The 15,629-nt window shown below is 44.9% G+C and overlaps 1 protein-coding gene across 2 annotated transcripts in view; it reads right to left on the minus strand.

The window, feature by feature from the left end:
• Positions 1 to 246: 246 nt before the first annotated feature.
• Positions 247 to 15,629, minus strand: part of LOC116977519 (regulator of G-protein signaling 5-like) — a 37,144-nt gene continuing 21,761 nt past the window's right edge. The window contains exons 1-4 of one of the 2 annotated variants that reach the window (XM_033028018.1): positions 11,107 to 11,130; positions 7,151 to 7,212; positions 2,905 to 3,071; positions 247 to 642 (exon numbers count right to left, since the gene is read on the minus strand). In XM_033028018.1, coding sequence (XP_032883909.1) covers positions 481 to 642; positions 2,905 to 3,071; positions 7,151 to 7,160 — 339 coding nt within the window. In that variant the 5' untranslated portion in view covers positions 7,161 to 7,212; positions 11,107 to 11,130 and the 3' untranslated portion in view covers positions 247 to 480. Of the gene's footprint in view, positions 643 to 2,904; positions 3,072 to 7,150; positions 7,213 to 11,106; positions 11,131 to 15,629 lie in introns of those variants that run through there. The other variant, XM_033028017.1, reaches the window with a different exon arrangement.

The raw sequence follows: 15,629 nt of genomic DNA on the forward strand, positions 1-15,629 counted from the left end.
TGAATTATGTTCCACCAGTTAGTTTTCTAAGTGGAGAAAGGATAAGAAGTTGGTACTGAGTGGAATGACTGATATTTTTGATTTTATTTCATCGCATTTTTCTCTGGATTCTTGATATCATGGGGACAACAATCCCACGGGAATGATTGGATTTGCCTGAAGCCAGGTGATTATTCATCTCTTGGAATAATCGCGTGGCAGAAACGAGGGAGGGAGAGAAAGCACACATGAAAGACAAGTACAACGTTGAAGGTATAAACACATTGGCCATGTTTGGTGGATGTTTATTTTGGGGCTATGCAAAGACAGGTGCAAGATGTATATATGATGCCATTGTAGTGCCCAAAGTTGGAAGGTAAGATAATACAGGGAATGATTGTTTGACTTAACTACCAGCGGTGAGGACTTATACATTTACTGGGTCGATGTGAACAATAAGGGTCACTCTCCACCCATGCTTTGCACAGACCAGCAACTTTGTTACTTTATCAGCTCCAGATAGAGTTCAGATTTCTGAAACCTGTAGAATGAATCCTTCTCCATCAGAGAGAGGACTCTCTTCTGAGCCAGTTCAAAGGTAGCGGTCGAAGGTTCAATCAGGCTCTTCATGGTGATGTCTTTGGTGTAGTGGTCAACGTTGATCTGGAGAAGGGAAGACAAAATCTCAGTGAGCTCTCCTTACACCATACACTGACTTCCACAGACATGCTGTAGAAAGCATTTTATCAGGATGCATCACAGCATGGTTGGGGAACAGCTCCATCCAAGACCGCGAGAAATTGCAGAGAATTGTGGACGCTGCCCAGACCATCACACCAAACAGCCTCCCTTCCATTGACTCCATCTGCACTTCATGCTGCCTCGGCAAGGCCACCAGCATCATCAAGGATGTCTCACCCTGGTCACTCCCTCTTCTCCCCTCCCCCATCATGAAAACACACACCTCCAGATTCAGGGACAGTTTCTTCCCAGCTGTTATCAGGCAACTGAACCATCCTACCGCCAACTAGAGAGTGGTCCTGAGTTGCTATCTAGCTCATTGGAGACCCATGGACTATCTTTGATCGGACTTTACCTTGCACTAAATATTCTTCATGTTATTTCCTTTAACATGTATCTGTACACGGCTCAATTGTAATCATGTACGGGCCTTCTGCTGACTGGTTAGCATGCGACAAATGCTTTCCACTGGATCTCAGTTGGCGTGCCAATAAACTAAACTCAAACTCAATGCAAACATCATCATTTTAGCAGCAAGGCAAAGTGCTAGAGTAACTCAGCGGATCAGGCACGTCTCTGGAAATCTTTGGGTGGCACAGTGGGTAGCGTTGCTACCTTGTAGCACCAGAGACCTGGGTTTGATCCCAACTATGGGTGCTGTCTGTGTGGAGTTTGTACCTTCTCCCTGTGTCTACGTGGGTTTTCTCCGGGTGCTCCAGTTTCCTCCCACACTACCAAGACATCCAAGTTTGTAAATTAATTGGCTTCTGTTAATCGCGTAGAGTATGGGGTGATTGTGGATCAACGTGGACTCGAAGGGGCTGAAGAGCCTGTTTCCACACTCTACCTCTAAATAAAAATGGATAGGTGACCCTTCGGGTCAATCTGAAGAAGGATCCAGACCCAAAACGTCACCTATCCATGTCATCGAAGGAACTGCAGATGTTGGTTTAAACCAAAGATAGACACCTATCCATGTCATCTAGAGATTGTGCCTGAACCACTAAATTATTCCAGCACTGTGTCTTATTTCTAAACTAGCATCTGCAGTTCCTGTGTCATCGTTTAGCAGCAGCACATCCATTTGGTGTTCTTTGAATAAACTTGTTTCTTTCTGTTGAAAGCTAGTAAAATCAATAGCAAATTCAAAGGATAAAAACTGGATGTTCTCTGTAATCTTCCATTCAGCGTGCTTTTCTGAAAAGCTTTTATTGTGTTGACGAAAAGCCAACAAAGGGAGAATATTGCAACAATCAATTTAACTATTTTCAAGAACATGACATCTTATGAAAGGAATTCAAAGATTGAAGTGTCTTTTTCACAAGTAATATAAATTGTCGTTTTGTTCTCTTGAACATTAATTAGGCAAGCTTGCAAATGTATTTTTTTTACTTTATGAAATTTCGTTCAAACCTTGTCTGTTTGAATGACAATAAAAGGCATTCTATTCTATTATTTGACAATGGAGAATATTTTTTATTTTGTTGAGAAGCTTACAATGAACACCCTTAATCATGTACTTAAGGCAAAGCTAAACCTTCTAGTCTATGACATTTCCACCCCGGGAAAAAGGTTCTGACTGTCTACCCTATCTATGCCTCTCATACTGTCGTTTCATATATTTCTATCAGGTCTCCCTTCAACTTCCGGCATTCCAGAGAAAACAATCCAAGTCTGTCCAACCTCCCTCCCTGTAGCAATTACTCCCAAATCCAGGCACATAGAACATAGAACAGTACAGCACAGGAACAGGCCCATCGGCCCACAATGCCTGTGCCGAACATGATACCAAGACCAACTCTCATCTACCTGCAAATGATCCATATCCCTCTGGTCCGTGCATATCCAGTGCCTATCTAAAAGTCTCTAAATGTCACTATTGTATCTGCCTCCAACACCAACACTGGCAGCACGTTCCAGGCACCCATCGCCTTCTGCGCAATAAAAAAACTTGCTCAACTATGTAAGAATATAGCTTTCAACAAAGACATTGCCAAAGGTACATGGACAGGAGAGGCTTAGAGGGATATGGGCCAAAGATGGGAAGATGGGACTAGTGCAGATGGAGCATGTTGCGCGGTGTGGGCAAGTTAGGCTGAAGGGGTGGGGGGCTGTGCCCATGCTGTACGATTCCATATGTTTTAAAGCATAGCATGTTTTAAAACACTTTTGCTCTTTCCAAACCTCTTTTGGAGCTTCTTTCTCGATGAAGTCTTCATAGATCTTCTTCGCTTTGACGGCCAGCTTGAGAGGAGACTTGGTCGCCTTGTAGTCTTCACAAGCCATCCAGAACTCAATGTTCTCCTCGCTGTGCTCAGATTGGAGGAAAGCCTTGAAGGCAGCCAGACCATCTGGAGGAAAGCAAATGGAAAATGACTTATGTCTCAGATGGAGCAGATTACTGAAGCATTTTCATGATTTAATCACAAACGTTTGCATGCCGGTGTAACACAGATCTGGCTTCAAGACTTGACATTCTTGACATTACACGAGTTTGCTTCCGATGGACTAGAATGTTTGATAAATGTTTCGATTAAGGTTATTGAGTTTTAACTGTTCAAAGGTCAGCAAAAGGCAAACAACAAATGTGGATAGGACACGTTTAGAGGGATTTGAGCCAAACACAGGCAGGTGTAGATGGGACATGTTGGTCGGCATAGGCAAGTTGGGCTAAAGGGACTGGTTCCACTCTGAATGACTCTTGGACTTTATTACCAGCAGCCTAACGTCTCAGACAACCAGCAAGGTTTGAGTAACTCAAAGGGTCAAGCAGCATCTCTGGAGAACATGGATAGGTGGAGTTTCTGGTCGGGACATTACTTCAAACATCTTAAATCTGAGTTACCTCAGCACTTTGAATCTTTTTTTTGTTGGAAACCAGCATCTGCAGTTCCTTGTGTTTCCAATGTTTGAGTTGAACTCTTGTCAGTTAAGTACACTCTAAAGATTGGGCCAGATCTCATAGAGTTATGGAGCTGCACTGCACAGACCCTTCAGCCCACCTAGTCCAAGTTGACCAAGATGATATATTGGGCTAGTCCCATTTGCCTGCATTTGCTCAATAGAGTGATACAGTGTGGAAACAGGCTCTTCGGCCCAACTTGCCCACACTGGCCAACATGTCCCAGCTACACTAGTCCCACCTGCCTGCGCTTGATCCACATCCCTCCAAACTTGTCCTATCCATGTAATCCAATAGGCCTCTAAACCTTTCCTATTCATTTTAGTGTAATCCAAGAAAGTGTCAACTTCAGTCTAAAGGTTTCACTGACATAAATTTGACAAAGGAATGATGATACATTCCCTCATGCTCTGACATCCTGAGATAAGGTGTCATTAAGAACTACTAACACAGTAAACCTGGAATCGAATACCAATGTTTGAATATATCAGTGATCCAGTCTTAGAGTTTTGTTCTAAAATGTTCATTAGCAGAAAGTTCAAAGCTACGACAGACACAGAATCGATTGCAGAAGCCCTCGAGGTCGGCTGCAGGAGGCTCCCCTTGGGGAGCGAAGGTGGAGGGGTGAGGAGAGGGACATGGGTTCGCTGGTCAAGGCAAGTTATGGCTGGAGGCCCTGTGGCAGCCTGCGGCTCGCCTGGAATGGGCAACACTCATACAACTAGAGCGCGACTGGACTTTGAAAATGGCGCCAAAACATGGTACCTCTTGCATGTGGGATCAGCGAACTATTTGTGTACACTTGCTAATTGGGGATGTGCTTGTGAATGGCAATAGACAATAGGTGCAGGAGTAGGCCATTCGGCCCTTCGAGCCAGCACCGCCATTCAATGTGATCATGGCTGATCATCCCCAATCAGTACCCCGTTCCTGCCTTCTCCCCATATCCACTGAGCCCTATCTAGCTCTCTCTTGAAAGCATCCAGAGAACCTGCCTCCACCACCCTCCGAGGCAGAGAATTCCACAGACTCACCACTCTCTGTCAGAAAAAGTGTTTCCTCGTCTCCGTTCTAAATGGCTTACTCCTTATTCTTAAACTGTGGCCCCTGGTTCTGGACTCCCCCAACATCGGGAACACGTTTCCTGCCTCCAGCGTGTCCAATGCCTTAACAATCTTATACGTTTCAATGTGATCCCCTCTCATCCTTCTAAACTCCAGAGTGTACAAGCCCACTCTACTGGATTGTTTGTAAGGAAATAATTTGTCAGGATACAAGCACCATTAAACCATTGAACTATCAATATATTACGTACAGTTCCGATCTCCCACAACAGGAAGGATGTGGAGGCTTTGGAGAGGGTGCATAAAGAGGTTTACCAAAGCAATGCCAGAATTCAGTGGTATTAACTAGATGCAGAGGTGGGGAAAAGATGGAAAGGCACAAAATACTGGAGTACCTCAGTGGGTCAGGCCACCATCTCTGGAGAACATGGACAGGTGATGCTTCAGGCAGGGGCCCTTCTTCAGATTGAAATATAGATTGTTTACTCTGGAATGCCAGAGGTTGAGGAGAGACCTTATATCATATCATATAACTATTAAAAGTCGGATCTTGTATGTGGATGTGTGCACGTGTGTAATGACATCTTCGCAAAAAATCTACGCGGTAACGATAACATTTTTACATATTCTGGTAGACATTTTCCCCGTCGCATTCCAACACACTTCGATACAAAGTTTGCAAGACAGGAACACTGGCAGCAACACTCTGAACTTTTCAGTTCAATGGCATCTTACAGCATTTGCAACAATGTTGCCATCATAGCTCCTGGCAGCTCAGGAGGGAGAGGGTCAATTGGTATTGTAATTGGGGAAGTGCAATTGGAATTTCTTTTTCAACTCCAGTGCTGGGAGAGGCTCACAAGCTATGATCTTTGCTGAGGAGTGCTCGAATCTTACGTTCAGCAACGGGTTGAGTTGGAGGATCACGCCTCCCGTGGGGGCTATGGGTAGGGGAAGGGTGCGTAGTGGGAGCACTTGATCTTGCAAGTATATAAAATGATGAGGGGCATAGGTAGGGTTGACAGTCAGAACCTTTTGTCCCAAGGTGGAAATGTCAAAGACTAGAGGGCACAGCTTTAAGGTGAGAGGGGCAACGTTTAAAGGAGATATACTGGGCAGCATTGTAATCGAGGACACAAGGATGTGGTGAACTGATGTTGGGCATCGAGATACAGTACCATTGCATTTTAGAAGGATAAGAACTTAAGTAAAAAATGGATGGTGCATTCTTGCATTTAGTGTGGAAGGAATTCAAATAAACCTTTGTGTAAAGAACCAGGTTTTCAAGAGATAATTAATCATATTCTCACACATTGACCACAGTTCAAGATAATTTCAGCAGGCAAATGTATCATGGGTAAAGAAAGCTTAACAGGGTTTTATTTTTCAGGCTGTCAAGATTAGAAGCGTACAAAAGCTGTCTCCTAGCAATAAACTGAAAATGCTCAAGTGTTGCTTCCCAGCATTGTTCCCTCTGAGACATAGTCTGTTTGCAATCTACATCAAGGCAGATTTTATTTTAGTCCAGGAGAATGAGAGAGGTTTCAGATTTAAAAGAGAATTGTCACTGTTGTATCAAAAACTATTTAGCGGAGGAGGGTTGTAGGGGGGGGGGGGGGGGGGGGGGGGGGGGGGAAGGAAATAGCTGGAAAAAAGGCTTGACGATCTGTCTGAAGAAGGGTCTCAACCTGAAATGTCACCTATCCTTGTTGTCCAGGGATGCTGTCTGACCCGCTGAGTTACTCTAGCAATTTGCGTCCTTTTGCCTTCAGCGAAGCTAGCTCAATTTGGCCTCTTGGTTGGCATGGACGAGTTGGGCCGAAGGGCCTGTTTCCTGCTGTATGACTTTGGGTAAGAATGATAAACCTTCCTTCCGGACTGCCTGACTGGGATTCTTCCAAACCCGTCACCTATGCTGCTTGCAGTCGGTGTCCGCTGCTCAATAGGGCAGCACAGTGGCTCAGCGATGGATTTGCTGCCACACAGCACCAGTGACCTAGGCTCGTAAATTGTAAATTGCCCCTAGTGTGTAGGATAGTGTTAGTGTACAGGGATCGCTGAAGGACACGGCCTCGGTGGGCCGGAGGGCCTGTTTCCATGCTCTATCTCTAAATGCTAAAAAGAAAATCTAACCACATAGAAAATGATAACGTGAGCAGTTGATTTTTTTTTTTTTTTAATGACTTTGGACTTTTAATTTGAGAAAGAGGATATCCAAAATACCATTGAATGCCAAGCTTTACATAGAATACAAAACAGTAGAGTATGGGAACTGGCCCTTCGGCCCATCATGCCTGCACTAACCATGAGGCCAAGCCAACTATTCTGTATCCCTCCATTCCCTGCCTGTCTGTGTCTTGGTCATCTTTTGGATGAAGTATCATTATTTTCTGACAGGCGATAGCATGGAAGGGGCTGTGATTTTTTTTTATCATAACATCAGATTGAAGACCGCATCACTTACAGCTGTTCATCAGAAGCTTCTCCAGAGATTCGCGCCATTGTTGGACTTCTGTTTGGGATGGTCTGCAAAAGAAACAGCATGTTTAATCAAAAACGCACAACATCTTTCATGAAGCCCGCTGTCACTTCAGAGTCAATCTGTGAACAGTCTTCAATAACCCACAACTATTCGCATAATTCAACATTCCTATCAATGTTCAGACACTGTGGAAATACTTGCAGGAGTCATACATCTGATTTTAATGTTATAAATCACAGCCATTTCCCACGAATTATTAGGTTAACATATGGTGAGCGTTTGACGACACTGAGCATGTACTCGCTGGAGTTTAGAAGGATGAGGGGACACCTCATTGAAACTTACAGAGTAGTGAAAGGCTGAGAGAGTGGATGTGGAGTGGATGTTTCCACTAGTGGGAGAGTATAGGACTAGAGGTCATAGTCTCAGAAGTAAAGGACGTTCTTTTAAGAAGGAGATGAGGAGGAATTTCTTTAGTCAGAGGGTGGTGAATCTGTGGAATTCATTGCCACAGAAGGTTGTGGAGGCAAAGTCAGTGGATATATTTAAGGCAGAGAGTGATAGATTCTTCATTAGTACAGGTGTCAGGTCATGGGCAGTAGGCAGGAGAATGGGGTCAGGAGGGAAAGATAGATCAGCCATGATTGAATGGCAGAGTAGACTTGATGGGCCAAATTCTACTCCTATCACATGATCTTATGAGCGTGGAATCAGGCCCTTCGGCCCATGCCGACCATCTACACTAGTCCCGCCTGCCCGCATATGACCCACATCCCTCTAAACCTGTCCTCTCCTTCAACCTACATAAATGTAATTTAACTGATGTTATAGTATCTGCTTCAACTACCTCCTCTGATAGTTTGTTCCATACACCCACCACCCTCTGTGTGAGAAAGCTGCCCCTCGGGTTCTTATTAAATCTTTCCTCTCTCACTTGTATTTATGGAACAATTATGTTCTCGTTTAGTTTAGATATACAGCGGGGAAGCAGGCCCTTCGGCCCACCGAGTCCGCACCAACCAGTTATCTCCATACACTAACACTATCCTACACACTAGGGACAATTTATAATCTTTACGGAAGCCAATTAACCTACAAGCCTGTACTTCTTTGGAGTGTGGGAGGAAACCGGAGCACCTGAAGAAAACCCACACAGTCACAGGGAGAATGTACAAACTCCGTACAGACAGCACCTGGAGTTGGGATCAAACCCGGGTCTCTGGCGCTGTAAGGCAGCAACTCTACCGCTGCGCCACTTGTGCCTTCCCACAGTATTATGTGAATAATACTATTCTTAAATTGTTAAAACATCTCTTAAAGTTTCCAGCTGCAATCAGGTAATGAATTCAAAGCAAGTTTGTTATGTATAAAACAAAAATTCAATATCTGGAAACTAATTGGCTGATGTCTACAGTTCTTGGAATTATCAATATAATCTTATCAATAAAAATGTTGAGCACATTTCACGTCTTTGAACACATAAATAAATCAGCACATCTTCTCCAAGCTGAATCTGAAACCTCAGGGGAAATCCCCCTGTAGTCACAGTGAAAACGTGCAAACTCCACACAGATCGAACCCAAGGTCAAAATCCAACCTTGGGTCACAGGAGTAACTCAGCAGGACCAGCAGCATCGCTGGATAGAAGGAATGGGGGATGTTTCAGGTCGAGACCCTTCCTCAGAGAAACTTCACCCATTCCTTCTATCCAGAGATGCTGCCCACCCCACTGAGTTACTCCAGCATTTTGTGTTTATCTTCGATGTAAACCAGCATCTGCAGTTCCTTTTGACACCTTAGGTCACAGGAGCTGGATGGTGGGAACATCAACTGCCTTGTCACTACACAAATGGCTGGAGTTACTCAGCGGGTCAGTCAGCATCTGTGGAGGGAAATGGAGAGATAATATTTCAGTTTGGGACCCTTCTTCAGACAGATTCCAGCACTGATCAGACTGAAAAGGGTCCCCCCGACCCACAATGTTGCCCGACCACTCCCTCCACAGACACTGCCCGACCCTCAGAGTTCCTCCAGCACGTTGTGCTTTGCTCTGGATCCCAGCATTTGCCGTTAGATGTGTTAGATTGCTGTCCAATCACTGAAATGTGTTTGTGCATTGTTCAAACACAAATGAAATATCATTATTTATGTCTTCCAAACATCTCTTGGGAAACCAAAAATTAAATGGACTTCTGTGGGAAGTCCTTGTCTAATTTTAGTTTTAGAGATGCAGCCTGGAAACAGGCCCTTCGGCCCACTGAGCCTGTGCCGACCGGCGATCACCAGTGCATCAGCACTATCCTACACACTAGGGACAATTTACAGAAACCAATTAGCCCACAGACCTGCACGCATTTGAAAATTGGGACGAAACCGGAGTACCCAGAAAAACCCCACGTGGTCACAGGGAGAACGTACAAACTCCATACAGGCACCACCCGCTATCAGAATTGAATGCTGGTTTCTGGCGCTGTGAGGCAGTAACTTCGCTGCGCCACTCATATCATATTTTTTTTCTGTTGTCCAAGATTCTATTAGAATTGAGAGAAATAAATGATATTGTACAGCTTTAGCCTTGCATACATTTTCTTTATTTACATAGAGCATTTCTCGGGCAGCCAATGTATCTATTTTGGATTGAAATCGAGCCGAGTTAATGGTGTGGACAATTTAAATTTCTGAAATTCCTCAGATAGTTTGCAATCAAATCAGCTATCTTGGGATTATGTAACATCTGGAAATGAGTAAAGCAAACTACACCTATCTATGGTAACCATTCCATGGAGCAGCAATGAGGCACAGCGGGTACAGCTGCTGCCTCACAGCGCCAGAGACCCAGGTTCGATCCTGAGCTCAGGTGCTGCCTGCGTGCGGAGTTTGCACGTTCTCCCTGTGACTGCGTGGGTTTCCTCCGGGTGCTCCGGTTTCCTCCCACACTCCAAAGACGTGCAAGTTTGTAGGTTAATTGGTTTCAGTAAATTGCTCCTAGTGTGTAGGTGAGTGGCAGAATCTGGGGGGGGGGGGGGGGATTGATGGCAATATGGTCATAAGGTGATAAGTGATAGGAGTAGAGTTAGGCCATTCAGCCCATCAAGCCTACATGGCTGATCTATCATTCCCCCCCTCAACCCCATTCTCCTGCCTTTCCCCCCATAATCTCTGACACCCGTACTCATCAAGAATCTATCTATAACTGCCTTAAAAATATCCACTGACTTCTGTGGCAAAGAATTCCACAAATTCACCACCCTCTGACTAAAGAAAATTTCTCCTCAACTCCTTTCTGAAAGAACCTCAGGTCCTAGCCTCTCCCACTAATGGAAACATCCTCTCCACATCCACTCGATCCAAGCCTTTCACTATTCTGTACGTTTCAATGAGGTCCCCCCCCCCCCCCCTCATTCTTCTATACTCCAGTGAGTACAGGCCCAGTGCCAACAAACGCTCATCATAGGTTAACCTACTCATTCCTGGGATTATGGAGGGATATGGAGAGAATAGAGTGGATTAGATTAGTGGGAGATGAGTATAAATGGATGATTAATGGTCAGCATGGAATTAATGGACCAGAGAGCCTCCTTCCATCCTGTAGCTCTCTCTATCTCTCTGCTCAAAGTTTTTTTCCAACAAAAATAGAAAGATTATGTGTCTTTTATTTCTCTCTAGAATTCCATCAACTTTTGCTAGCTTCCATCAACAATTTTACACCAGCTGATATCAGGCAACTGAACCATCCTCTCATCAACCAGGACTGATCAGCCTCCTATCTACCTCATTGGTGACCTCCTAACTATCTTTAATGGGACTTTACTGGACTTTACCTTGCACTTAACGTTATTCCCATGATTCTGTATCTGTACACTGTGGACGGCTCGATTGTAAATGTGCAGTTTCTTCGCTGACCGGATAGCACGCTACAAAAAAGCGTTACAGTGTACCTAAGTCTGAAGAAGGGTCATCAGTCTGAAGAAAGGTCTCGACCCGAAACATCACCTCTTCCTTCGCTCCATAGACGCTGCCTCACCCGCTGAATGGCCTATCCCACTTGGGCGTCATTTGCGAGTCATGAAGATTTTGTACATCCCAAAATCCTGGGGAGCCGTGCGTGACCGCGCATCACCACGCGTGCGTAATGCGCACCATGCCCGCATCACGTCCGTGTCACGATGCGCGCATCGTGCGCCGTGACGCGTAAATAATGTCGCGTAAATGACGCGCAAATGGGACAGGCCCTCGAGTTTCTCCAGCATTTTTGTCTACTTACAACGTACCTCGGTACACGTGATACTAAACTAAACAAATCCCCTTTATATGTGTCTGTACATTGTGGACAGCTGGACTGTAATCATGTACAGACTTTTCGCTGCCTCGTTAGTGCACAACAAAAAGATTTTCACTGTAGCTTAGTGCACGAGACAATAATTAGCTAAACTAAACGTTATTCCTGTTATACTGTATCTGTACACTGTGGGCGACGATTGTCATCATGTATAGTTTTTTCACTGACTGGCTAGCACGCAACAAAAAGCTTTTCACTGGATCCAAATCGCATCGGTTTAGATCGATCGAACAACGACCACATCCTGAAAGTTGCTTTTAATTATTAGAAAGTCTTCAAAACCCTTCAGGGAGCTGCACAAGAGAGCGAAGAAAGAGGATAGGAAGAACAGAGCACCAATTTATTTTCAGTGAATGGACTAGAACTAATTAGACTGCGTAGCACAGGGCCCAGTGACAATGAGCAAACCATGCAACATCTCACATGGGCGATTGCACCATTACACTGCAAGGGGCAGGAAGCGAGCGGGTAAGATCATCTCTGACCCCTCTCACCCTGGCCACAAACTCCTTGAAGCACTTCCCTCTGGAAGGCGACTCCGGACTGTCAAAGCTGCCACAGCCAGACATAAAAACAGCTTTTTCCACGAGTAGTAGCTCTAATCAATAACCAAACTTCTGTAGCCTCCTTTTGCTCTGGTATTTTATTTAATTCACATGTTTAATCGATAATGTTTTATTATTAATGTTTAATGTTTTATGCATCATTCCTAACTGTCACCATGTCATGTTCTCACTTGCGGGTGGAGCACCAAGGCAAATTCCTTGTATGTGAATACTTGGCCAATAAACATTCATTCATTCACCTCGGGGCAACGCTGAGCTTCAACGACACGTACTTTCTCAAGGAGGAGCTGAAATAGCTGGGATTTTCTGGTCCATTGACAACAAATGCTGACCTCCAAGAAACTCGCCCATGGGATAATCCTTTCCCCCAGCGTAGGGCAGAGACTGTATAGAGAGAGATACAGCGTGGAAAGAGTTTTGCAGGGCCTGAGAAGTTGTTCAGTAATTGTAATGCAGTACAGCTTTAAAAACTCAGCTACACCTCATTCATGAAGATATAACATCTCCAGCGAGTCTTACAGTGACAATAATGTGTAAAGTGATGAAATTCACCCATTTGGCGCTGACGGTAGTGTTTGACTCTCTAGAGAATTGTATCACTGACAGACACCTCTGCATTGCTGCATTTTACTCCGCATATGCAGACAGCAAATGCTCCACTTGGGGAGCTTACCACAGTGGCGGCACGGTGGCGCAGCGGTAGATCTGCTGCCTTACAGCGCCGGAGACCCAGGTTCGATCCTGGCTATGGGTGCGAAGACCAGGTCGAGATCTGAAACGTCGCCTATTCCTTTTCTACATAGATGCTGCCTCACCCGCCGAGCTTCTCCAGCATTTTTTGTCTACTGTTGATTTTTCAGCGTCTGCAGTTCTTTAACACCGACTATGGGTGCTGTCTGTATGGAGTTTTCACCTTCTCCCTGTGACCGTGTGGGTTTCTTCCAGGTGCTCCTGTTTCCTCCCACATCTTCCACTGAAGTACAGCTTTGTATGTTAATTGGCTTTGGTAAAAATTATAAATTCTTCACAGTGTGTGGGATAGAACTAGTGTATGGATGACTGTTGGTCGGCATGGACTTAGTGGGCCGAAGGGCCTGTTACACACTGCACCTCCACAACTAAATGGACATTGTATTCACCAATTTTGGGTAATCAACCCACAAACCCCCCTCCCCTTTCCCCTCGCTGTTTCCTCCTTTCTTCTCTGAGCAAGGGGTTTAGAGAGGACCCAAGGAGGAATTTTTAACCTAAAATGTGGTTGCAATTTGGAACAAACTGCCCATGTAAATGGTAGATGCATGTTATTTCATGACGTACAAGAAACATCTGGAGAAGTACTTAAATTGTCAAGCGTAATAGTATGTTGTGTGGTTGCATCACAGCCCAACATCACTAGCCAGGAGAGAGTTGTAGACATAGTCCAGTCCGTCACACAGACCAGACTCCCCACCATTGACTAGATCTACACATCACGCTGCTTCGGAAAAGCAGCCAACATAATCAAAGCCTTGTCCCACCCCGGTCATTCCTTCTTCTCCCTGCTCCTGTCCGGCAGAAGGTACAGAAACTTGAAAGCGCGCACCACCAGAACTAAACTAGTTTCACTTAATGCATGGGATTCATATCCCTCCATTCCCTGCATATTCACATTCCTATCTACAAACCTCTTAAATACCAACCATATCTACCTCCACCACCAACCCTGGCAGCATGTTCCAGGCACTCACCACACTGTGTAAACAAAATTGCCCCGACATCTCCTTTAACCTTAGCTCCTCTCATCTTAAAGCAAGGGTTCCCAACCTGGGGTAAACTTACCCCCAGGGGGTAAATTTCACCTACCCAGTGGGTAAATTTGTTGATTCTGGATTTGTACATATTTTTTCTCATTGACTGACTGTTTGGTCTTGGTATACTGCTCATCAATAGTTGTTCATAAATAAATGAAATAACTTTGTTATGTGTTATTAAAGTTGTCAGGGGTAAACGGGACGAAAAAGGTTGGCAACCCCTGCCTTCAAGCTGTGGCCTCTAGTCTTAAACATTCCAAACCTAGGAAAAAAGGTTTGCATTGCCTCTCATTGCTTCTATCAGGTCTGCTCTCAACCTCTGACATTCCAGAGAGAAGAATCCACGTTTGTCCAACCTCTCTTTATAGCTAATGCCTTTAATCCAGGCAACATTCTGGTCACCCTCTCCAAAGCCTCCACATCCTTCTTTGATAAATGAGGGGGTAAAGGTTATCAGAAGCAGAAAGAGATTCAGAACGGAGGTCACAGTTTGATCAGCCAGGATCTTACAAAATGGCAAAAGCGGGTTGAGCAACGGAGTGGCCTACAGTTTACTTTAGGGATAGAGTGTGGAAACAGGCCCTTTGGCTTACCGGGTCTGTGCCGATTGCGATCCCCGTACACTAGCACTATCTCACACACTAGGGGCCATTTGCAAGTTTTACTGATGCCAATTAAACTACAAAGCTGTACATCTTTAAGATGTGGGAAGAAACCAGAGTTCCCTGAGAAAACCCACACAGTCACATGGAGAATGTACAAACTCCTCACAGACAGCATTCTAGTCCGATTAAACCCGGGTTTCTGGCGCGGCAACTCTACCTGTTTATTAAAGGTAACAGCAGTCCCGGCCTCAACTACCTCCTCTGGCAGCTCGTCCCATACACCCGTTCTGTAAAATATTTACCCTTCAGATTCCTATTAACTATTTTCCCTTCACCTTAAAACTATGTCCTCTGGTTCTCGATTCCCCTACTTTGGGCAAGAGTCTCTGTGTGTCTACCCGATCTATTCCTCTCATGATTTCATACACCTCTATAAAATCTCCCCCCATCCTCCTGGACTCAAAGAAATAGAGTCCCAGCCTGCTCAACCTCTCCCCATCTCTCAGGCCCTCGTGTCCTGGCAACATCCTCGCAAGTCTTCTCTGTGCCCTCCCCAGCTTGACACCATCTTCCCTGTAACATAGTACCCAGAACTGAATACAATACTCTAAATGTGACCTCACCAACATCTAGCATAACTGCAACATGACATCCCAGACTCTATACTCAATACTCTGACTCATGAAGGCCAATGTGCCAAGAGGCTTTTTGTCCACCCTATGCCACCTTCAAGGAACTATACACTCCAAGATCCCTCTGCTCTACAACACTCCCCAGAGCAGGTCCTGACCATGTTAGACTTTCCAAAAGGCAATACATCGCATTTACATGTTTATATGTTTGTAAATCAATTTCCAAATCAGAAGGGCATTTGTGATCAGGATATAGGTATGTTGCAAAACGTACCTGAAGCGTCGCTGAAAATCTGTTCCAGCCCGTATGCGCGATTTTGGCGCCGTTTAGAGGGGGGCGGGTTTAAAACGCGATTTTCCCTAGGCTGTTCAAATCGAGGTTTTTCAGCCTAGTTAATTATTAACGAAAAATCGCTGGAAGATTCCCTCCCTTGAGCTATTATTAGTTTTAAGGGCTTTATTTACTTGTTATAGTAGGTTAAAAATTAACCTCTAAACCCCCGACCGCCGGCAACCGGCCGGATCTCAT

The sequence above is a fragment of the Amblyraja radiata genome, chromosome 10, assembly GCF_010909765.2.
Source record: "Amblyraja radiata isolate CabotCenter1 chromosome 10, sAmbRad1.1.pri, whole genome shotgun sequence".
NCBI lineage: Eukaryota > Metazoa > Chordata > Chondrichthyes > Rajiformes > Rajidae > Amblyraja > Amblyraja radiata.